We start from the raw sequence: 24,245 nt of genomic DNA, 5'->3' as shown, positions 1-24,245 counted from the left end.
TTTGGGCAAACTCTGGGAGTTGGTGATGGCCAGGGAGGCCTGGCATGCTGCGGTTCATGGGGTCGCAAAGAGTCAGACATGAATGAGTGACTGAACTAAACTGAATAAACCAAATAATCAGAACACCATATCTTTTCATCATTTACTGTTGCAGGACCACTGATCACTTATGAATAGCAAAGTAGGCTTAATCCCAGCTATACCATTCTAAGTAATACTGTCACTGAAGTAGGTTATGATTGAATAGATATTGAACTCTACAACCAAGAAAGCACTGTTTAGAATCAAGGTCACACAGATGCATTGGCCTTGAAATATACCACCAGTCCTTTCCTCAGTTTGTAGTAGTTAGTGTCTATACCTGAACCCATTCAGAAATCTGAGAGTTTTTCCATTTTGTACAGCTCTATTAAAAGAGGGTTCATGTCCTATAAATTCATTCCAATGTTTTAGAAGACCTAAAAATTTTCCTACCTCTAAGAAAAAACTGTTCAGTCATGCATGTTCCCCCCTTATTCTTTTTGCACTGAACTCAGAGCAACTAGTTGATATTTGCTTGTTAAAATTCTTCATTGCTTGAAGGTTGTTATTTAAAAACTGAACCATCAGCTCCTGATGACCAGGGCCTTGGCTTATATGTGACTTACATATTCTGCCCCTAACAAAGTCTTCAAGTACAACTGGTCTTCAATTGATCTAAACATTCTTGAAACTTCCCTTAAGGTTTTTAATTTCTAATGATGCAACCATCCTTGAAATCTTCAACCATCCTTAAAGATCGAGGAGAGAAGAATCCCTCAATCTTCTTCTTTAACTATGGAAACTAGGACTAAACCTAATACTTTCCTACAGGTTTAACTAGGGCATTTTATAAAGGAAAAGAAAACCTACCATCTTTACATCTAGTTTGTCTTTTAAAAAGTATCAAACTGTTTTCCTGTTCTGGTTAAGATCTACTGCATATGGTCACCATGTTGTCTTACGTTAGGGTAAACTGAAGTCAAAAAAATTAACACTTGGGAAAAAAAAATTAACACTTGGGTTTTTCTTTATTCAATTGTACACTGGAGGAAAAAACTGATATAAAAGACCATTATCTCAAGAGCACTCTTACCAAATTTGATTTGGCAATCTTTTGGCATGATTCGAATGATTTCAGTAGGAGCTTTGTTTAATGAGCACACATGGTGAAAAGTCCAAAAGGTTCTATGCAGGTCAGAAGGAAGATGTTTTCCCTGAGACTCGGCCAACTCTCTTTTCTAAAGCCTTCCTTGCCCATGGGCCAAGCTTTCAGACTGCTGCTCAGTTCCATTTCTGGCCACCAGGTGGCACCAGAATCAGGTAAGAGGAACCGGGCATAACAGGTCTTCATGTGATTCTGATATAAACCTTTAATACTTTGTAAAGATAACTCATTTATTTTTACCTAGAAATCAGTGGACTGGTGGGAGGGGGGATTGGGATGGGGAATACATGTAAATCCATGGCTAATTAATGTCAATGTATGACAAAAAAAACCACTACAATATTGTAATTAGCCTCCAACTAATAAAAATAAATGAAAAAAAAAAAAGAAATCAGTGGACTTCTGCCACCTGTTCTTCCTTGTGGTATGGGCTATGGGAAAGGGTGGGTTAAGACATGTGTAACTCATTCTTTCACCTCCTGCCCACTGTCTTCTGCTCAGCTGTTGTTTTAGGAGCATTTCTTTGTACTGCAGCAGCCACCAACAGCGGGGGAACTTCGGGACTCCGCACTGTCAGACCTCCCTGCAAGCTCAAATGGATCTGTGATCACATCCTGTCGAAAGACAAACCAAGACGAAAGGATAAGTTAAAGACGTTTTGACAGACACTAACATTTCAGCTGGACTTAACACTTATTTCCTACAAGGAGGACAAAACTGTCCAGTTCTGTGGGGTCCGGGAGCAGCATCAGTGACTCACTTATCAAGGTGGCTGTCTTTTCCTGAAGTTTCTAATCGAGTTATTGCTATTTTCAAGGTAAACTTCATTTAAAGCTTCTGAAAGGTCCTTTTGGGGCCAGAAGAGTTGATTTTGCTTCATTCCATGGGATTCCCATTTGTTTGTGCCTTTTACCTTTTTGGAACTGAGCTACTGATATGCTGGATCTTCTTCCCTTCCCTAACTCTAATCTCTAGAAACATGTGTGCAAGAGAAGAAGGGAAGTCCCAGATACCAGGGCCCTCATTAGCAATCACTGATATTCAGATGTTGAGATTGCCAACCATAACCAGTAAGATTTCAGGGCAGAGTAAGTGGAACGTTCAAAAGATAAGACAGCAGTCTTTATTTTCCCTCCTTTCGCCTTCTAATGAGATACCTCTACCAGCAGTGCCAACAGAGTCAGAGAAAAACCAGGCACAAAGACTAAACATCAAGAATATGTACAAGCCACCTTATTAATGAAAATGAATTCATTAAACATGATCTTAACTCTTATTATTTGTTGGTGGACTGTAACCTACAAGTTACAAACAAGTTATTTGTAACTGCAAACAGAAAGATGTACAAGTAATATCAGTACCACTTCCAAATGTCTGCAACCAGCCCGAAAAGCTCTCAAAACTTGAAGGAAATAGAAGGTGGGACACCCTGACAAGCAGCCCTTTCCAGTACTAACTGTGCTTCTATGAACAGTATAGATATGGAGAGCTAGTGCAGCATACTGGTTAAGCATGTCAGCCCCAGAAATAGATGTAGGTTCAGATTTACTCCTTTCTAGCTGTGTGACCTTGAATCAGCAAATTAATCTCTCTGAGCCTGTTTCTTCATTTGTAAAATGAAGAAAAGGAGTATTATGAGGATGAAATAATGAGGTACCTTCAACATATTAACTGTTCGATAAAGATTAGGTCCTCTAGACTACAACCAAAATCACTGTAGATGGTGATTGCAGCCATGAAATTAGAAGACACTTGCTCCTTAGGAGAAAAGCTATGACAAACCTAGACAGTGTATTAAAAAGCAGAGACAGCACTTTGCCGACAATGGTCTGTACAGTCCAAGTTATAGTTTTTCCAGTAGTCATGTATGGATGTGAGAGCTGGACCATAAAGAAAGTTGAGCGCTGAAGTATTGATGCTTTCAAATTGTGGTGCTGGAGAAGACTCTTGAGAGTTCCCAGGACAGCAAGGAGATCAAACAAGTCAATCTTAAAAGAAGTCAACCCTGAATATTCATTGGAAGGATGGATGCGAAAGCTGAAGCTCCAATTCTTTGGCCACCTGATTTGAAGAGCCAATTCATGGGGAAAGACCCTGATGCTGGGAAAGACTGAGGACAGGAGGAGGAGGGGGCAAGAGAAGGTGAGATGGCTGGATGGCATCACTGACTCAGTGGACAAGAGTTTGAGCAAACTCCGGGAGATAGTGAAAGACACGGAAGCCTGGCATGTTGCAGTCCATGGGGTGGCAAAGAGTCGGACACAACTTAGTGACTGAACAACAACAACTGTTGTCGTGTGATTACTCCCACGACTATTAACTACAGCAAGACAGGACATAGCACACACCCTATCTGCATCACTGTAGATGCTGCAGGGTTTTAATAATTATTTTAAATAGTAAAATACACTTTGCTTGTCAGGATTAAAAAAGGAGGAGAAAAAAGAAAAATGAGGACTCTCAAAAACAGTCATTATGGAGTCAAATCCCAGTAAGAAGCAGTACTTTCATTCCTCCACTGCACCAACTGATAGGATGACAGAAATACGAACAATTCTCTACATGCCTCCTGCTTGTGGTTCTCAGGAATCTATCACAAAGGTCTTCCATAAAAAAGATAAGAATGTCCTCCTCCAAGAGCCCAAGGTTGCATTTCTAGGACACACAGCTGTTTCATTCTTCAAATCTTCCTTCAGTGTCAATTAGTCCTATTTCAGAAACATGGAACTGATGGCACAACCTTAGGCTGAAAGAAGTAAGGCGAGAGGGATGGGAGATGGTTCTGATAAACCAGTTCAAACATGTAGAAAGTTGCATTCCTAACAGAGGTCAGGCATCCTCCTGCACATGAGGTACTGGAGAGCTCTGCTGGCAGAAAATTACCTCCTTCAAAAGCAAACACATCTAACCAGAGGTTCCCAGCCAGAGTGGGCTGGGGGAAAGATTTTGTTTACTTGTAACTAACCCTTATGGCAGAAAGTGAAGAACTAAAAAGTTTCTTGATGAAAGTGAAAGAGGAGAGTGAAAAAGTTGGTTTAAAGCTTAACATTCAGAAAACTAAGATCATGGCATCCGGTCCCATCACTTCATGGGAAATAGATGGGGAAACAGTGGGAATAGTGTCAGACTTTATTTTGGGGGGCTCCAAAATCACTGCAGATGGTGATTGCAGCCATGAAATTAAAAGATGCTTACTCCTTGGAAGGAAAGTTATGACCAACCTAGACAGCATAGAAAAAGCAGAGACATTACTTTGCCAACAAAGGTCCATCTAGTCAAGGCTATGGTTTTTCCAGTGGTCATGTACGGATATGAGAGTTGGACTGTGAAGAAAGCTGAGCACTGAAGAATTGATGCTTTTGAATTGTGGTGTTGGAGAAGACTCTTTAGAGTTCCTTGGACTGCAAGGAGATCCAACCAGTCCATCCTAAAGGAAATCAGTCCTGGGTGTTCATTGGAAGGACTGATGCTGAGGCTGAAACTCCAATACTTTGGCCACCTGATGCGAAGAGTTGACTCCTTGGAAAAGACCCTGATGCTGGGAGGGATTGGGGGCAAGAGAAGGGGACAACTGGCTGGATGGCATCACTGACTCGATGGACATGGGTTTGAGTGGACTCCGACAGTTGGTGATGGACAGGGAGGCCTGGCGTGCTGCGATTCATGGGGTCGCAAGGAGTCGAACACGACTGAGCGACTGAACTGAACTGAACTGAATCCTCTGACAGCCTTCAGAATCAGGATTCAGGAAACCAGGTAGAGGAGAATAGAATGATGAAAGTATTTCCAGATAAACACTGATTTTGACCAGCAAGATTTTGTTATCAGTCAACGACCAAGAATTTCAAAAGACCAGTAACACATTCATGAAATGCAATGAACTGAAAAGTCAGAATTCAGATTTCTCTACTTTTCCCTCAAAAGTTATTTTTCCCTCAAAAAAAGAGCACTCAAGAATCAAATAAAGCAAAAAATAAATAAATCACTTTTTACCTCTAGAGATGGCTTCTACATTTAGCTCAGACTATGCCACCAGGGAATTCCCTAATAAGCTTCACTCTTAAGAGACTTCTTGGGGACTTCCCTGGTGGATAAGAGTCCACCTGCCACTGCAGGGCCATGGGTTTGATCCCTGATCCTGGAAGATCCCATATGCCTCAGAGCAAGTATGCCCATGCACCACAACTACTCAGCCCACACCCTAGAGCCTGGGAGCTGCAACTACTGATGCCCATGGACCCCACAGCCTGTGCTCCACAACAAGAGAAGACCATGCACCAAACCAGAGAGTAGCCCCCCTCGCCGCAACTAGAGAAAGCCTGGGCGGAGCAACAAAGACCCAGTGTGGCCAAATCAACAAAGACTGCCTGGGAATTCCCTGGCAGTCCAGTGGTCAGGACTCAGTGCTCACTGCTGGAGCCCGGGGTTCAATTTCTGGTTAGGGAACTAAGATCCCACAAGCACTGTGGGAAGAAAAAAAAAAAAGACTGTGAGGTAACAAAAGGTGGAGGAAAAGGCACAAGAGTTACTTGTGTATCAATGTTTGCCCCCATGCATCTAATATTTCTATAAAATATGAAGAGCAGAAAAGTAAAATTCTTGAAGATTATAGAAATTCTGAGCCAGGAGAAAGGGTAAATGAGAGAATGATGAAAGAATCCTGCAAAGAGGGTCAGAATTCAAACACACAGAACACAGTTCCAAGATACCAAGAATCTTCAGTTCAGTTCAGTTCAGTCGCTCAGTCATGTCCTACTCTTTGCGACCCCATGTACCGCAGCACGCCAGGCCTCCCTGTACATCACCAACTCCCGGAGTCCACCCAAACCCATGTCCATTGAGTCAGGGATGCCATCCAACCATCTCATCCTCTGCCCTCCCCTTCTCCTTCTGCCTTCATCTTTCCCAGCATCAGGGTCTTTTCTAATGAGTCAGCTCTTCCCATCAGGTGGCCAAAGTATTGGAGTTTCAGCTTCAGCATCAGTCCTTCCAATGAACACCCAGGACTGATCTCCTTTAGGATGGACTGGTTGGATCTTAGTCTTTAGTTGGACCAAGAATCTTAGCAAATACAAATCCATAACTGAACTTGAGTTCACTTGAGTGAACTTGAGTTCACCTCTGTTTCTTGAGTATGTTATTACTTGCCAGGCATTGCCTAACATTTACATGTATCGTTCCATTTGACTTTCACAATCTGAGGGGAAAAGGGATTATTATCTTGCCATTAAACATGAGGAAACCGAGGGTTTGAGGAGTTTAGGTAAGGAATCCAAGATTACACATAAGCGGCAGAGCCGAGATATGTACTTAGTCTGTCTGTGTACATACACCCCACCATCCTACCCCAGAAAGAGCAGTAGTTTATTTTGCTGAGCAGGACTTTAGTGAAGGTTAGAAGTTCTGTCAGACAAAAAAAGACTTGAAATCCATCACTAAGCCTATTCTAAATAATAGAAAATTATAAATTAACAAATGGATTAATAATTATGAGAGCATGAATGGGGGAAAGGTAAAAATAAATAAGAGAAAGATGCCACTATCTGTTATCGCTCCCTATCCACCTTCTTCATAGGGAGGCTGTGAGAGATGACTGGAGATAAGTTGTGATAAAATGCTTTTAAAAATGCTACACCAATAGAATAATTTTAAAATAAGAATCTAAGATATTTTAGAAAATATTCATTTCTGAATATGCTGAAATACTGGCTCAAACACTTCACACTAACGAAGATGGCCACAATCAAAAGAGAAAATAACAACTGTTGGCAAGGATGCAGAGAAACGGGAACCCTTGCACATTGTTGGTAGGATTGTAAAATGGTGTAGCCACTGTAGGACACAGTTTGGTGACTTCAAAAAGTTAAGTGGAGAATTACCATATCGCCCAACAATTTCACTCCTAGATACAGACCCAAAAGGATTCAAAACAACCACTCAAACAAGTACGTGAGGCACATATACATGCACAGTCACAACAGCCAAAAAGTGGACACAACCTAAACGTCTATCAACTGATGAATGGACTAAAAAGAAAAAAATGTGGTATAGCCATATAAGTGACTATTATTCAGCTATGAAAAGGAATGAAACACTGCTATATGAATAAACCCTGAAAACATTATATTAAGTAAAAGAAGTCAGACAAAGTTCACAAAGTATTGTATGATTCCACTTATACGAAATGTCCAAAAAAAGCAAATCCAGAGACAAGAAAAGCAGATTAGTTACTGCCAGGAATGAGGGAGAGGAGGATTGGGGATTAGTGCTTAATGGGAATAGGATTTATTTTGGGGATGATGAAAGCTTTCTGGCACTAGACAGTGGTAATGGTTGCACAACATTATAAACAGACTAAAAGCTGCTAAATTATATAGATTAAAATGGTTTTAAAAAATGGTTAAAATAGTGAAGTTTATGTTATGCAAATTTTACCTCAAGTTTTAAAAAGCACTAAAAGAAAGCAAGTAAATTTACAATGTTCACACAGAGCAGATCTTTCTAACGGTAACACCAGAGCCAGAAACCATAAAGGAAATGACTGCATAAAAACTGAAAACATCTATTCAGGAGAAAAAGCAAATAAAAAGGGGAATTCCCCTATGGTCCAGTTGTTAAGACTCTACACTTCCACTGCAAGAGGCATTGGTTCAATCCCTGCCCAGGGAACAAAGGTCCAACATGCCATGTGGCACAATTTAAAAAAAAAGGAAATGAAAAGATAAATGATAAAAAATTTGCAACATAATACTAAACAAAGTCTTACAGAATAATTTAAAAAAATCACTCTAATAGATAAAAGTTAAGGGATTACATAGGAGGTTCACAATAGATGAAATGTAAATGGTCAGTAAACATAACCAAAAAGTTCAGTGTATGTAAAAAAACAAATTATATTCTGCTTATCAGATAAACAAAAATTTTTTAAAAGTTGTTTTCCAGTCACTCAGTCATGTCTGACTCCTTGTGATCCCATGAACTGCAGCATGCCAGGCTTCCCTGTCCTTCACTATCTCCTGGAGTTTGCTCAAACTCATGTCCATTGAGTCGATGATGCCATCCAACCATCAGCTTTTTTAAAAAGTAATACCCGTATTAGTAAGAGTACAGGGAAAAGGTATTCTCACACATTGCAGGTAGGTATGTAGGCTGGTGCCATCTTTCTTTTATTTATTTATTTTTTTTTTCTGTTTTTCTTTCTTTCTTTTTTTTTTTTTTTATTAGTTGGAGGCTAATTACTTCACAACATTTCAGTGGGTTTTGTCATACATTGATATGAATCAGCCATAGAGTGATGCCATCTTTCTGATTATTCATGTTAAAAGGTCTGTTGTTGCTGTCTTGTCACTAAGTCGTGTCCAATTCCTTGCGACGCCATCGACTGTAGCCCTCCAGGCTCCTCTGTCAGTGGGATTCCCCAGGCAAGAATACTGGAGTGGGTTGCCATTTCCTTCTCCAGGGGATCCTCCTGACCAAGGGATCGAACCCACGTCTCTTGTATCTCCTGCACTGGCAGTGGATTCTTTACCACTGAGCCACCACAGAAGCCCACATTAAAAGGTGTATGTATATATGTATACTTTGCATAATTTTTCCCAAGGTAGCTCTTGATCCTTTTTGTATCTGTACCTCTCTGGAAACCTGATGAAAGTAACAGACTCTTTCCCAAGAAAATACACATACAATTTTAAGGGGTTCATGGATGCTTTAAAGTCCACTGATGGATGTACCAAGTCAGCATTGGAAAAATGAAGTTAAATCATTTTATAGGTACAAAAATACTAGAAATAAGTTATGGTGGCCAACTAAAAGAGTAATGATTTGTTTCTTTAGCAGTCTGTGGTGATCATAACAATTTTTTAAATGGTTCTCTGTTTGACTTTAGGGAATTAAAAGCCAAGCCAACCTTTACTTCTAAAGCAGTATAGCCTCCACATGTTGGCAACTTCTCTCCATCTGGTCCGATTAGAAAATCTTGGGCAAATCGTGAATTCTTCAAGATAGACGCTGTTTCTTCATCTACTTCAACAGCTTCATCTTTCTGAAGGGAAGCATGAAAGACATTCTTAGAGATGCCACTTTTGTCTCAATAGAAGAAAAATACCCTGAAGGGTTTTTCTATCTACTACTATCAAGATAAAAGACTACACCTTTTCACATAGTCTTTTCTTACGTTCAGACCCTGCTGCTAGTAGCTTCCTGCTTATTTCTCCATGCAATTGACCAGTATCATTATCAGTTTTCCTTTGGTGGCAACACCAAAAAAAAAAAAAGGACACTCATCACTCCAGCGTTTAGTTTCTGCTCAGAAGCAAATGTAGAAAACCACTGCTCTCTGAGTTTCACCTTATTTGTTGCTAAAATGAGGTCTTTGGACTAATGGCTTTTATGGTGTGTTTCCTTGAGTCCCAGTGTGCCTGGGAGGTGCATAAAGGGTCCACGCCTTGGGAACCAGGAGTTAACACAGGAGATTCTGAGCTGTCCAATCTCTGCTCCTGTCCGATAAATTCTGCTTGTATCCCTTCAGATACTGGGGTTACATAAGGCAAGGACCTACACATAGTAAGTATTGGTCTTTTAAATAAAATTTTGGGCTTCCCTGATAGCTCAGTTGGTAAAGAATCTGCCTGCTTTTTCTGAAAAAAAAAAAAATAATAATAATAATAATTCTGGGGGCAGGTAGAGGGTGGGCAGATCAGCTGATGGGGGTCAAAAGATACAAACTCTCAGTTATAAAATAAATAATTCAAAAAAAAAAACAAAAAAAAAAATAAAATAAAATAAAATAAAATAAATAATTCATGAGGCTGTAATGTATAGCATAGTGACTGTAGTTAATGATACTGTTTTATATATTTGAGAGTAGCTGAGAAAGATACCAAAATTTCTCATCATAAGAAAAAAGAAATTTGTAACTACGTATGGTAATGGACATTAACTATAGACTTACTGGATGATCATTTTGCAATATATACAAATATTAAATCACTATGTTTTATACCTAAAGTTAATATAATGTTATGTGCCAACTATGTCTCAATAAAAAATAATTCTGCCATTAGAAATGTTTTTTTTTGAAAGCCACTAGACCAGAGTGATGATTTTACTGATTCTGTGAATCTACTCAGCAGGCAAGTGGCAGTATATCAGTGAAAAAGCATTAATGGCTCTGTGGCACCAGGAGTATTTAAGAAATCTGAAAATGCTATCTAGACCAAAACATCAGAGTAGGGAAACAGTTAATTCTTCCACCTTTGGAACAAATAATAACTGTATCTTCTATTTACTGAGTTCCCAGTACCAATGTTTTACTACATTATTGCTAATCTTTATAGAAATTCTGCCACATAGTATTATTATTATCCCTACTTTTACAGTTGAGCAAACTGTGTCTCAAACAATTTTGGTGGCATATTCAAGTTTACTCAAGTAATAAGTAAATAACAGAGCTAGAATTTGAAACCAGCTATCTAGTTCCAAAGCCTGTACTTACCTGTTTTGAGAAAACAAAGCCTACTCTAAAAAGAGTAGTAGAAATATCAGTGTTATCATTAAATACTGCTGCTGCTGCTGCTGCTAAGTCACTTCAGTCGTGTCCGACTCTGTGTGACCCCATAGATGGCAGCCCACCAGGCTCCTCTGTCCCTGGGATTCTCCAGGCAAGAATATTGGAGTGGGTTGCCATTTCCTTCTCCAATCATTAAATACTAACAATTCCTTAATCCCGAAATACCATTAAACAACTGAAATACAGTTGCTCAGTACTCTCACAGTTTTCCATCTTTATAATACCATTAATCTGATGTATGAATGACGTTTCTCATAGAAAAGTTTTTAAAGGGTCATAATGATATTTGGTTATGTAGGAGAACATTCTATTCTTAGGAGATGTATGCTGAAATATTTAAAGGTAAAATGTCATGATATATGCAACTTACATTTTAATGGTCTAGCAAATATATATATATATATTTATATACATACATATGTATGTATATATTTGTTGTTGTTTAGTCACTAAGTCGTGTCTGACTCTTTTTCAACCCCATGGGCTGCAGCCCGCCAGGCTCCTCTGTCCATGGGATTTCCCAGGCAAGAATACTGGAGTCAGTTGGCATTTTCTTCTCCAGGGGATCTTCTTGACCCAGGGCTCGAACCTGGGCCTCCTACAATGCAGGCAGATTCTTACCACTTAGTCACCAGGGAAGCCCACAAGTATGTGTGTGTGTTTGCTTGTGTGTATATAGATAGACACACAGACACGTACACATATACCAAGACCAGAAAAGTGAGAAGCAATGCAAGATTAAGAAAAGGTTTGTGGAGCAAAGGTAAGAAGAGGAAGAATGCTGGAAGTCATGGAAATCTTTATTTACCTTAAATGTGAAATTTGCATCAAATATCAGTTCTTTTTCATGTCCTGTGATTCCTCCATTGTAAATAACTTGGCATTTTTTGGTTGGTACTGTCTTAGGGAGTTTGAAGAGGCGAAATGTTGCAGAAACAAAACAGCAGTCGCCTAAAAACAGAATATACTCATGGTTCGTCTCCAGCACCGCAGTGGTTATTGGTCTGCTCAGGAGATGAAGACTTAAATATTATAAAGATGGCTTCTTCTTTGCATGCCATCAATCATCTTTCTGGGCACATGACTCTATTTACTGAATAACTTCAAAGTGCTTTATTAAACACCAAACTTTGGGAAGCTGCCATTAAAAGGGAGATAAGATGGAGATTTCCAGATGACACAGTCTCCTTCAGTGAGACTCACCAAGGAGATACTTGCTAATCACCAAATCTGAACCATTCAGGGTGGAGTTATAACAGTCTCTGCTACTGTTTCTTACCGATCACATTTTTTAGATCCTTGTTTTGAACTGTAATGAAATTGGCAGTGACCAAACGTGGAGGGCAGAACCCAATTTTTTTGGCAAGGATAAAAAGGTCCTTCCAGTACAAAGCACCACCCAGGCACTCACCTAAAAAAAGAAAAATCACAGATCAACCAATACAACTAGATATTAGGGAGTTATTCTTCTGGTATAATTGATTAGGCTATGGTGTTACTTAGAACACAGGTCCTAGAAAAATAGAAGGACCTGAGTGTCCCCCAAGGTCTACAAAATCAAGGTTAAGGCTGGATATGCTAGCTAATGGTTCTATTAATCATAATATTCATGCATATATTAGGTCACATTTTGAAAAGCACTATGTTATGTGAGTTAAAAAAATACAAGAAAAATTACAAAACTGCCTCTTAGTTCCAGATTAACCTTATAACAATCTGCTACTAGAACAGTAATTACTATTAATGTTCATAAGGCATTTATAGTTTTTAAGTTCATGACATCAACAAATTAGAAACAACCTAAATCATTATCAATAAAGAAATGGCCAAATAAAGTATGGTACAGCTGTACAATATAATTGTATAATACACTTTTAATTATTTTTTAAAAATTTAGGCTTAGGAAATATGCTAAACAAAATTGGAATACTGAAGTCTATATGCAGCATATTCCCAATATTTTTATACTCACCCACAGGAAAAAAAGCAAACCTAAAAGTGTATATACTAAACTATTAAAAGAGTTACATGTTTAGTAGTAATTTTTTCTTTTTGTATTTTCCAACTTTTTTTTTTTGCCACGCCACCCAGCTTTTGGGATCTCAGTTCCCTGATGGGGGATCAACACTGCACCCATTGCATTGACAGCACAGAGTCTTAACCACTGGATTTCCAGGGAAGTCCCAACAATATCTATTTCTTACTGTATAATAAGAAAAAAGTTAACATAATTTATTTTTTTAACATAATTTATTTTAAAAGAACTTTTGATTTCATAGCCAGACGACCAAACACATGCCATTTATCTCCTCAATGTCCAGAAACTCCATGAAAATGACAGTCAAGGGATCAACAACAGAATAGTGATGAAAATACAGGGAATTAAGGACACATCAACTCTGGAGCAACTGGCGTCACTTCCACACTAGAGCTTTTAAGAGAATTTTTCACACACATTATCTCATTCAATCTTCAAGACAGCCCTATGAGGCAGACTGAATTATTACCTACATTTTATAGTTCGGAAGTCATGGCTCAAAGAGATTAATTAAATTGTTCAAGGTCATATCAGAGTTGAGTGTCAGAGGAGAAGAACCTAAGCCTGCTACCTAACACCATGTGTTCCCCTATCACAAAGCCTCACCCTGGACATCAGCAGGATGGAATGCTGTACTTGAACGAGTATCTGCCTCAAAACAAAACAAAATACAAACACCTACCCCATAAAACTTTGTGTGTCCTGATTTCTTCTGGCAATTCAAGGCTAGCATAGACGTCACTGAAATATAGTTCCCCACCATGCTGAAACAGCAGAATTAATCCAAACAAGGTTAAAGATTACATTAGTCCCTGATAGCAAAGAAAGGGATGAGGGGATAAAATCAAGTTTTAAAAAAACAACAAAAGTTCCTGAGTTGACCCTTTTTGAACAAATAACTACTTGTTTTCTCTCTAGTTACAATCAATAGCCAACTGCCAAGAATTTTTTTCAGTGCCTCAGCCAATAGCTAATAAAATAACTTTACAAACTTAATCAATCTGAAGCAAAGCAGACCAGGCTTTCACAAAACAGAAGTAAACAGTACTCATAAAGTCTCCTTCCTTAAAAATTATATAACTTTTGTAACATTGTTATTTATTTTTGTAATAACACATTATCTTTTTAAAATGTCCTTAAAATCTCAGGCATATGAGTTATCAGGAATTTTTAAGATTTTATTTAGTTAATTTCAAGAGCATGGATTCTACAGTAATGTCTCTACCTTCTACAAGTACACCCTGGTGAAAGTAATAAGCTGGTCTATATAATGACATACTAATTAAGACACCGTTAAATCATCTCTGCATGATTGCTTTTCAACCAACTCTTTTCAACCCCATGGACTATAGCCTGCCAGACTCCTCCGTCCATGGAATTTTCCAGGCAGGAATACTGAATTGGGTAGCCATTCCCTACTCCAGGGGATCTTCCCAATCCAGGGGTCTCCTGTATAGCAGACGAAAGCCCTTGATCTCTGCAACAGTCTTATAAACCAAGAATCTCAGAATCTTCTGTCATGAAGAAATACATCTCATGATACATACAGAGAGTGTGGGGTACCTGCAAGTTTTCCTTTAAGAGAGTAGTGTAAAAGATTCACCTTCTGTAACTTCCCAAAGATAATGGAATACTGATGGGTACAAAATAAGGAGCCCTGAGAAACACTGTCCATGCTAGGAGTATATTCAAAATAACCTTAGGAGTCAGTCCCGAGGTCCCTGCAGCTCTGCAGATGCTATTCTAGGCTCCTCTACAGCAGCAAGCAGGAGGAAAAACAGTCAAAAAAGCAAATTTTAACATATTCAATCACAATCGTGACTCTCAGATTTATCACCTTTTGCAACCTGAGAGGAAAACAAATTCATATCTCAGGTATTCCAGTCACCCCCTCTTTCTGTCACTCTTTCTAATTTAATGGATAAATTAGGAGGTGGAGCTCTCAGCTCAAGGGTACAAGGACAGGACAGATTCCATGTGTTCTCACTGATGTTCAAAGACAGCCCGTCTCCCTCTTCTCCTCACCTTTAACACTCGATATACCTCCTGCAGCACTTGCTGTTTATCAGGTACAAGGTTAATGACACAATTGGATCTAAAAGAGAACAGAGAGAATGTCAAGCACAGCTTCGGACTACTAAGACACCCTCAAATCCTTTTAGTCCCTAAAGGGGGTTCCCACCATTTTCTCAAAGGTACACCATTTTTCCCACCTCCCTCCTCTCCTCCCCACACTCAACTTTGTCCCAAGATAAGGGAAATAAGAGTGTTCAGAATCTTGATAAACTGTTAGCAAGTTTGAGTGTGCAGAAAAAATTCTGAGGCATGATGTTGGCCATGCAACAAAATGACCTGGGACCAGACACCTATTGCACAAGGCATTTCTTACACCACATGTAAATAGGTTGAGCTCCTCAAAGGCAGTTTTATTAAGGCTGTCACTTGGGCATGATTTGACAACTCGGAGGAAAAACAGAAACACAGAATCTTATCATTTGCCATGAAAATAATACTAAAAATAACAGATCAATGTATATTATACAAGCAAACTCAGGAGTCTTGCTGGTCTTTTGGGTGCATTCATAAACCACAATTCAGCTTAAAATCTGTTCTCTCTTAGGCTAGTATGTTAGGTAGCTAGTGGACTACAAGTACCTCAGGCTAGCTCCATCCTGTTGTTAAGCCAGGCTAAGTTTACTTTAAGCCCCTAAATGAGAATCCATTCAACAAAAAGTGGTGATGTTTGTGTGTTCAATCATAAATGGACTATATTCACAACAGTCAGGATGCAGACCTACATAACAATATCATAACTCTCATTCTTGATTCCAGCCTCTTCCAACTTTTCTATGTAGCCATGAATAAAAGTCACATTGGGTGCCTGGAACCCATATTTTTCCATGTGATATTCAATGTAGTTGTTAGCTACTTCCACCTACAAGAAGGAAAAAAAATAGATTTGATAATCAACATTTTTGAATGCACTAATATTTTCCTAAAATTTCCTATTACTAATGGAATATACTCCCCCCCAGACTATTTTAGGTAAGTAAACAAGGTTCATCTGGGCAAGGAGAATTTACTACAGCATAGGACAATTCAATGGAGCATAAACCCAGTTTGATACATGGGTTTTATTTGAATAAACTCTTCATTCAAGAAAATCTTTCATGATAAATGGTAGAAAGAAGGAAAAGATCAAACTCCCTTCAGACATCATGAGACTCATATATCAGATCAAACCTGACTCCCTTCTCCCAGAGAGGCCCCTAAACATCAAAGTTCTCAGCTTCCAGGTCAGGAAGCAATAATGGCAGAAATGAGCATTGCATATAGCATTTTTCTTAAATTATCCTTGACATGTAACAAGGAAACAACTTCATCTCTAAAAGACTGCTTTTCAGAATTTTTCCCTCCTTATCCCTGAAATTGCCTCACCTGACCTTCTGTCATGTCTATTCCAGTGACATGTCCCTTCTCACCAACCAACTGACTGAGAGCATAGCAATCTCTGCCACTTCCACTACCCAGGTCCAAAATCCAGCAGTTTTCCAGACACTCAGGGATGACCAGACCACAGCCATAATACCTGGAAAATAGAAAATATATACATGTGCCTATTATTTTCCCTCTAGAAACTATAAGACATGGAACCACTAAATCTTATAAATCCTTCCTCCTTCCCTTCCTCCTTTCCTTCCATCATTCATTCAATTTCTCTTTCAGTGTTTAGTCTCCCCCAAATACACTGGAAACTCCATGAAGGCTGACTATCACTGCTGTGTTACCATTGAATTGATGGGCACTGTTTCAGGTAGTAAGACAAATAAATCAACTAAAATATTTGTTAGGCACTAACTGAGCATCTACTGCAGGTCCAGGACAAGCGCATTACTGAAGAAGAAAGGTAAGACAAATGTGTTTAATGGGGGAGGTAAAACATAAAAACACAGAAAACATTTTCTATTATTTATTGAAAAACAGTGGCACAGGAAGTAAGTGCTATAGTGGTTTGGGGAAGCAGTGCTCAAGGATCGAAGACTGTTTCACAAAGTAGGTAGGACATCAGTGAGGTGTTGGACGGGCGGGATTCAGAAAGCATTCCAGATTGATAACAGGATGCCGGGCAGGCAGAAATCATCTTGGCTGCGTTGATGGTAAGAGGAAAGGAAAGGTCAGCCTAGAGTAGTCCAGGGCATCAGAGGGAGCCAAGATTGGTTAGGAAGGCAGGGCCAAACTGAACAGGTTGGAATGTCAGGTCAAAGGAGTATGAATGTATCCTGTGAGTAAAGGACAGTGCACTGGGGGAGTGGGGGGGTTGGAGCAGGGACGTGAGGGGGTGTCACTGGATGTTCTTCAACAGAGCAGTAAGATAATCAGTGCTGAGTGCTGTGCTTTACCGATTTTATGACAAGGCAAGCCCCATGGACTGGAGAAGGCGAGTTAATTCTAGTGACCTGGCATCACTATTTTTTGAGAAAGCTGCTGTCTGGGGTCTTCACGGAAGCAGTACAGAGCACTTTACCTCAAGGATACTTCCTCGTGTACATTCTGCAGGGCTTCCCGGATGTGCTGGGGGACCGGCCTGGCTGCAGTGACACAGGCATTGGTCTGGAGGTCTGCTGACTTCTTCAGCACCTGCCCATAGTAGGTCTGACCCAGGGACCAAAGGTGGGGTGAGGGATGCGGAAAGAAGAGCTGGTGTCCACTGGGGTAAGGCCCCTGCACCCCACCAACCCCACTCCAACCCACTGAGGCCTGGCCGGCCTTTGCTCCCTGTAAAGCTCCAAGCCCGGAGGTGGCCCTGCCCCCACCCCAGGAATCCTGGGAGGCCAGGCCGGGCTTCCAAAGGCCTAATGTCCCCACTCAGCCGATGCTCCACCGCAACCACAGGCTCTACTGCTGGCACCTGCACGTCCTTCCGGATCTCAGCGTCGCGCGGGGTGGCCACTGCCGGGAGGGAGAAAAGGCAGCTGAAAAGCCAGGGCGCTGAGCCCAGAGTGGAGGCGGGGGAGCCCCGGGGCAGAGGGGTGGCCTAGGGCCGGAGCTCCCAGGTGGTGGCGACAGTGGAGGTGGGGGGAGCAGAGTTTCGGGCACAGGGCCTGCTCTGGGGGTGGGCGGAGAGGACAGGGACCACACTCACTGTCTCCACCGTCTCCGGACTCCAGGACTTGAGCACCCGCAGACAGCTCTCAAAAGGCCCCGCCCCGCAGCGCTCTCGAGGCCCCGCCCCCAGGCTGGCAGGCCTGATTCCCCGCCCCCGCCCCAGGGTCAAGAACCCACCTGTGCAGTAGGAGGGACCACGTGTCCCCATATGCTGCTCTGGCCCTACTGGGCCTAATGTCAGCTTGGCTTTCGGTCTTTGCAACCAGGAAGAGGCTATTACTGTTAATTAGTATCTTTCTTTATTGCTCGACTGTAATTTTCATTTTATAACGCTCATATTAACACCCATACATACATTGATTTTTGCCCCTTTAGGGAATGAAATCACCTTTTCTCAAATCTAGTTTTTAAAGTCAAGTATATTTAGATATAATTTACATTCAGTAAAATTCACCTTTATTTATAAAGTGTACAGTTTTGTGACTTCTAACACTGTAATTGACACTCTCTCACCCAAAACAGTTTCTTCATTCCTCTTTGTATAGTAAATCTCTCCACCTCCAGCTTTTAAACAACCAGAGATCTGTTCTCCCAACTTTCCCAGAATGTCACAGCAACAGACTTACATTATGTAGTTGTTCACAGTCTATATTGAATTGAATTTAGGGAAGCAACTTTGATAGGTTCATTTTTAACCTCTAGTATTTTTTGGTCAATTTACTTGTTTTCTAAGTATTATCATCTCATCTTGCAGAAATTTTTTTTAATTTAGTTTTTCCTCCACTAATACATTTTATTTTGTGGTAACAACAAGAATTCCTATTCATTAGGATAGTAAGGAGATATGGGGTTTCAATTAAAAGGATATCTGAATGGAAAATTTACGAAATTTTACTTACTTTTCAATCTCATCTGATAATAACAATTTTCCCAGATGTCAGTTAGTTTTTAAATATTAAGAGAAAGTTATTGTGTTTTTGTATTTTTAACAAACTAAACCCATGGAAATGATCCTCGTTGGAATATTCTTATAGACCAGAATATTTCTAACTATTAAGTATGTAAAAATAAGTTTTTTAAAAAGTAAATTTTTATAGATACCTGCTTTTTGGCAATCATTTAATGGTGAAAACACTCCTGAATATTGGACTGCAAATACTTGGACTGCAAGGAGATCAAACCAGTCAATCCTAAGGGAAATCAGTCCTGTATGTTCATTGGAAGGACTGATGCTGAAGCTGAAACTCCAATACTTTGGCCTGGCCACCTGATACGAAGAGCTGACTCATTTGAAAAGACCCTGATACTGGGAAAGATTGAAGGCAGGAGGAGAAGGGAACAATAGAGGATGAGATGGCTGGATGGCATCACCGACTTGATGGACATAAGTTTGAGCAAGCTCCGGGAGTTGGTGATGGACAGGGAAGCCTGTCATGCTGCAGTCCATGGGTTCACAAAGAGCTGGATAGGACTGAGAGACTAAACTGAACTGAACTCCTAAATAATAAGTTTTAAAAACACTCTCTCCATTTAAAATTAGTTCCTTTAGAAAAGTAGTCACTTTCTCACTCATTGTTAAAATGGTAACTTTATCTTGAAAGGAAAGAACTGTATCATTTTCTACTTGTTCACTTGTGCTTGTTTTATTATATTATCTTCAATTTGCGGTTATTCACAAGAACCATTTGATAACCCTTAAATCCACTTAACCACACACAGATATGCTACAATTAAACAAACCACCATCAACTTATACTGGGTTACTCCCAGTTTTCCCTGAAGTATCTAGTGTGCAGGGCTGGTTTTGGACCAGATGGCTTGTGAACATCACTCATTCTGATTGGTCAGGGCCTCAGTCACAGAATTTTTTTGGTTTTAGTATCACTCCTTGGAGAAGGAAATGGCAACCCACTCCAGTATTCTTAGCTAGAGGATGCCACGGACAGAGGAGCCTGGCAGGCTATAGTCCATGGGGTCACAAGAGTCCGATATGACTTAGTGACCACACCAACACCGCCACTACCACCATCACTCCTGCTGAATGGTACACATGCTATGTAGACTGAGGTAGAGCTCTCAAATCAAGCCATATTTAAAATATTAGCAAAAGCTAATTTTCTCTTTTTTAATATTTATTTATTTATTTGGCTGAGCTGGATCCCAGTTGCAGCACGTGGGTCCTTCTTGTGGTGTGCAGGACCCTTTTAGTTGCTACATGTGGGATCCAGTTCCCTGACCAGGGATCGAACCCAGGCCCCCGACACTGAGAGCACAGAGCCCTAGCCACTGGACCACCAGGAACGTCCCTAATTTTCTCTTTTAAAAGTAAAGCATAAACATACACAATTATTTTCACGTTTTCTTTCCTTACCTCCAAGGATGGCCTTGTGTAGAACTCCACACATCTAACCTTGTAAGTTACTGGTCTGACAATTCCAGCATGGTCCAGAAAGGCAGATTTTGGTTCAATACACAGAGCCATCTTTCAGGTAGAGCTTCCAAAATTGCCAGCATCCCCAGATAAAAGATTCTCCAAACATTAGAAGCATTAAACAGAAGCTATTAATAGGAATACCAACTGGTTTTTTACCTACCAGAGATGAAGCAGCAGGGGTAAATGGGTTAAGATTCAGTTCCAAAAACCTCTCCTTTGTATGATGCTAAATAGTAGAAATGACAGTAAGCACCCTTGTTTCTGGGGCTTCCCAGGTGGTGCAGTGGTAAAGAATCCACCTGCCAGTGCAGGAGATACAAGAAACACGAGTTCAATCCCAGATTGAGAAGATCCCCTGGAGGAGGAAACAGCAACCCACTCCAGTATTCTTGCTGGAAAATTCCATGGACAAAGGAGCCTGGGGGCTACAGTCAATGGAGCCACAAAGAGCCACTACTGAACACACACACATACCCTTGTTTCAATTTAAAAGAAAAGTAACAGATAATAGCAAGTTAGACTAGCAGTCAAGACTACCAAACTCAGAGACTTTGGATAAGTCATTTTATCTCCCTGCCTATGTGTTTTCATCTGTTAAACATGGGGCCAGAACTTTAACTTGTTAGCCCCATACAGCTATAATATGCTGGAGTCCTATGATACTTTCCTATAGAACATACTTTTAGAGAGTTTTTTTAAGTTTTAATTAGAAATAGAAGTTGAATTTTTTCTAATCCCCTTTTGGTGTTTATTACAGTGATGTATAATTTTTATTGTTTCCTAGTAATCTAATGTATTTTGCAGTTGTTACATCAACTTTGTAATTCCAGAATTATTTTGGCAACTCTTCTAAATATTTCTCTATTTGATTTTTTAGAGATTTTATTAGGATTTTTGCATCTACATTCATAAATAAGTATCTCCTAAATAGCTTTATGTTATCTCAATTTATTTTTTTTTATGAAAATTACATTTACTTCAGCAAAGGAACTGGGTATCTTGCTATCATTTTCTATACTCTGGGAGCATATGGAAATGATTTGTTCTTTGATACTCTGGAAAAGTCTCAGGATAGCCATTACAAACAGATGACATTTTAACTGGTTATTTTTGACAAGTTACAGATTATTTCTCATAAACAGGTGGGACATATTCTTTTTTAAATGTTGGTTTTATAATACTATGCCTTTATAAGGAGCCAGACATTTTGATACTAATAATTAATTTTTTAGCATCAAACTGATTTGTTGTTGTTCAGTCACTAAGTCGTGTCTGACTCTTTGCAACCCCATGGCCTGCAATGCACCAGGCTTCCCTGTCCTTCACTTTCTCCCAGAGTTTGCTCAAACTCATGTCCATTGAGCTGGTGAGGCTATCCAACCATCTCATCCTCTGTTGCTCCGTTTTCCTCCTGCCCTCAATCATTCCCAGCATCAGGGTCTTTTCCAGTGAATCAGTTTTTTGCATCAGGTGGCCAAACTACTGGAGCTTCAGCTCAGGGTTGATTTCCTTTAGAATTGACTGGTTAGATCTCCTTGCAGTCCAAGGGAGTCTCAAGAGTCTTCTCCAGCACTGCAATTAGAAAACATCAATTCTTTGGTGCTCAGCCTTCTTTATGGCCAACTCTCACATCCACACATGGCTACTGGAAAACACATACCTTTTTGTCTATACGGAATCAAACTGATCATTCTTTTCAAATCTAATTGATTTATATACCTCCTATTAAATTACAAATTTACTAATTTATACTTTTATGATTGAGCCAACACTTTACCAGTTTAATCTATAAGAACCAATTAATGGTTTCATATATTTTGCAAACCTTTGTAACACATACTTGGTTTTCTTATTCTACTTTGATTTCTTTTGTTCCCTTTCTAAATTCTAACCACAAATCCCTTGGGTACGGGGCAGGGGATGGGGGCAGGGGCATTTATTTCTACTTTATCCCTAATATAGAGGGCTTCCCTGTCCTTCACTTTATCCCGGAGTTTGCTCAAACTCATGTCCATTGAGTCAGTATGACTTTAAAGTATGACTTTTTTCTTTTATAGTACTGCTTGGGTGTCACCACATAAATTCACTTGCATAAAATTTGAATTTTCATTATTGTGAAATTATCCTCCAACATATCCTCTATAACCCAGATGTTATTTTATAGAAATACCTTTTGTCTCCATATGTTTGATCGCCATTTAATTCTACATAACCTGTCTATTTCTATAAGAAACAAATTATGTATACATTTCTGCCTATTCTCATATTTGTCTACTTTTCTTTCATGTATTTTGGCATCATGTTCTTTGTTGGAGAAGACTCTTGAGAGTGCCTTGGACTGCAAAGAGGTCAAACCAGTCAATCCTAAAGGAAATCAATCCTGAATGTTCACTAGAAGGATTGATGCTGAAGCTCCAATACTTTGGCCACCTGATGCAAAGAGCTGATTCATTAGAAAAGACTCTGATGCTGGGAAAGATTGAAGGCAGGAGGAGAAGGGGATGACAGAGTAGGAGATGGTTGAATAGCATCACTGACTCAATGGACATGAGTTTGAGCAAGCTCCGGGAGATGGTGAAGGACAGGGAAGCCTGGCGTACTGCAGTCCATGGGGTCACAGAGAGTCCAGCATGACTGTGTGACTGAACAACACAACAAACTAGGTTTTCATTATTTAATGTAAATTTCATCCTTAATTTTAATTGTGAAAATTAAGTTGTAAAATTTATCTTATCAGATACAACATAAGCAATAGTGTGCCTGTGTTCAGTTGCTAAGATGTGTCCCGCTCTTTGAGACCCCATGGACTATAACCTGCCTGCCTCCTCTGTCCATGGGATTTCCCAGGCAAGAATAAGGGAGTAAGTACCATTTCCTCCACCAGGTGATCTTCCCCATCCAGGGATTCAACTTGTGTCTCCTGGATTGGCAGGCAGATTCTTTACTACTTGAGCCACCTGGGAAGCCTAAGCAATTACTGCTTCTTTAATATTTGTTCCCGCATATGTTAATTTTTTTCATCTTAAATATTTCTTTGCCTTGTGTATATCTGGATGGTTAAACTTTGTTTTGTTTTCTAAACTGGTGACTTTAAAAAAAAATCAGTCCTTGGATTTTCTAAGATAATTCTACCATATGATAACAATTTTGTCTCTTCATTGCTAATAGTTACATTTAATTTTAATTTCTGAACCAGGTGTGGCTTCCAGCGAAATGCTGAATAGAAACTGACAGTAACATCCTCTGATAACATTTCAGATGTTTTACTCCTAATATGACAATTGATGTAAGTTTGCAACCATTCTTTTTAAGGTAAATTGAGCCTGTTTACATTTAATAACTATAATAAATGTTTATAGAATGAATACATAAGTGAATTCCTTCATACCTATTTTTTACTTTAAGTTAATGTGCATATATATAAAATGAGGAATATATATATAATCTAACATGATTAGTCAACTTGATGATAGAGAATATGAATTAAATTGGACTCACATTTGCTTTTCTTCTTTCAGTAAAAACACGATTTTCTTATGTCAGCTTTCTCCCAATACTTTAGTGAATTAAGAACGGAGTTAAACCAGGTTGGAGTCCCATTTTAAATTCAAACAAAGCATAGACATTCAGACTTGAGAACAAAGGCAATGACATTTAATAAGATAAATTAAGTGAACATGGGTATATGTCTACAAACATAAGGTTTACTACATGGCACAACCTTATACTGCAATCTTGGTAATTTAGCTGCGTTCTCACTTGGCAATAATGTCATACAAGTGAATTTGCTGACGACTAGCAAAATTACAAAATGAACCCAAGGCCACTTAATCAAGAGTCACAACAACAAAGAAACCCTAGGAATGAAGGTCAAGGTAGGAGGTTGCAGCTGGCCAGATATGATACCATTTGC

General features: G+C 39.6%; 1 protein-coding gene across 3 annotated transcripts; it reads right to left on the bottom strand.

The window, feature by feature from the left end:
• Positions 1-1,030: 1,030 nt before the first annotated feature.
• On the bottom strand, positions 1,031-24,186 carry AS3MT (arsenite methyltransferase). Of its 3 annotated transcripts, none has more exons than XM_065923242.1 (11): positions 17,936-24,186; positions 17,702-17,742; positions 17,318-17,445; positions 16,231-16,381; positions 15,591-15,727; positions 14,818-14,887; positions 13,475-13,556; positions 12,034-12,165; positions 11,563-11,705; positions 9,093-9,227; positions 1,031-1,800 (listed from the first exon to the last, which is right to left on the bottom strand). In XM_065923242.1, coding segments are annotated over exons 1-11 (1,125 nt in total). In that variant the 5' UTR covers positions 17,937-24,186; the 3' UTR covers positions 1,031-1,695. The 3 variants fall into 3 exon arrangements, with proteins under 3 accessions (XP_065779314.1, XP_065779313.1, XP_065779312.1); XM_065923241.1 differs by having other exon boundaries at positions 20,270-24,186; XM_065923240.1 differs by lacking the exon at positions 17,702-17,742 and having other exon boundaries at positions 20,270-24,186.
• Positions 24,187-24,245: the final 59 nt, after the last annotated feature.

This window comes from Muntiacus reevesi, chromosome 2 (genome assembly GCF_963930625.1).
Source record: "Muntiacus reevesi chromosome 2, mMunRee1.1, whole genome shotgun sequence".
Classification (NCBI taxonomy): domain Eukaryota; kingdom Metazoa; phylum Chordata; class Mammalia; order Artiodactyla; family Cervidae; genus Muntiacus; species Muntiacus reevesi.
The sequence above is the reverse complement of the archived record's forward strand: the minus strand, read 5'-3'. Positions and strand labels throughout refer to the sequence as shown.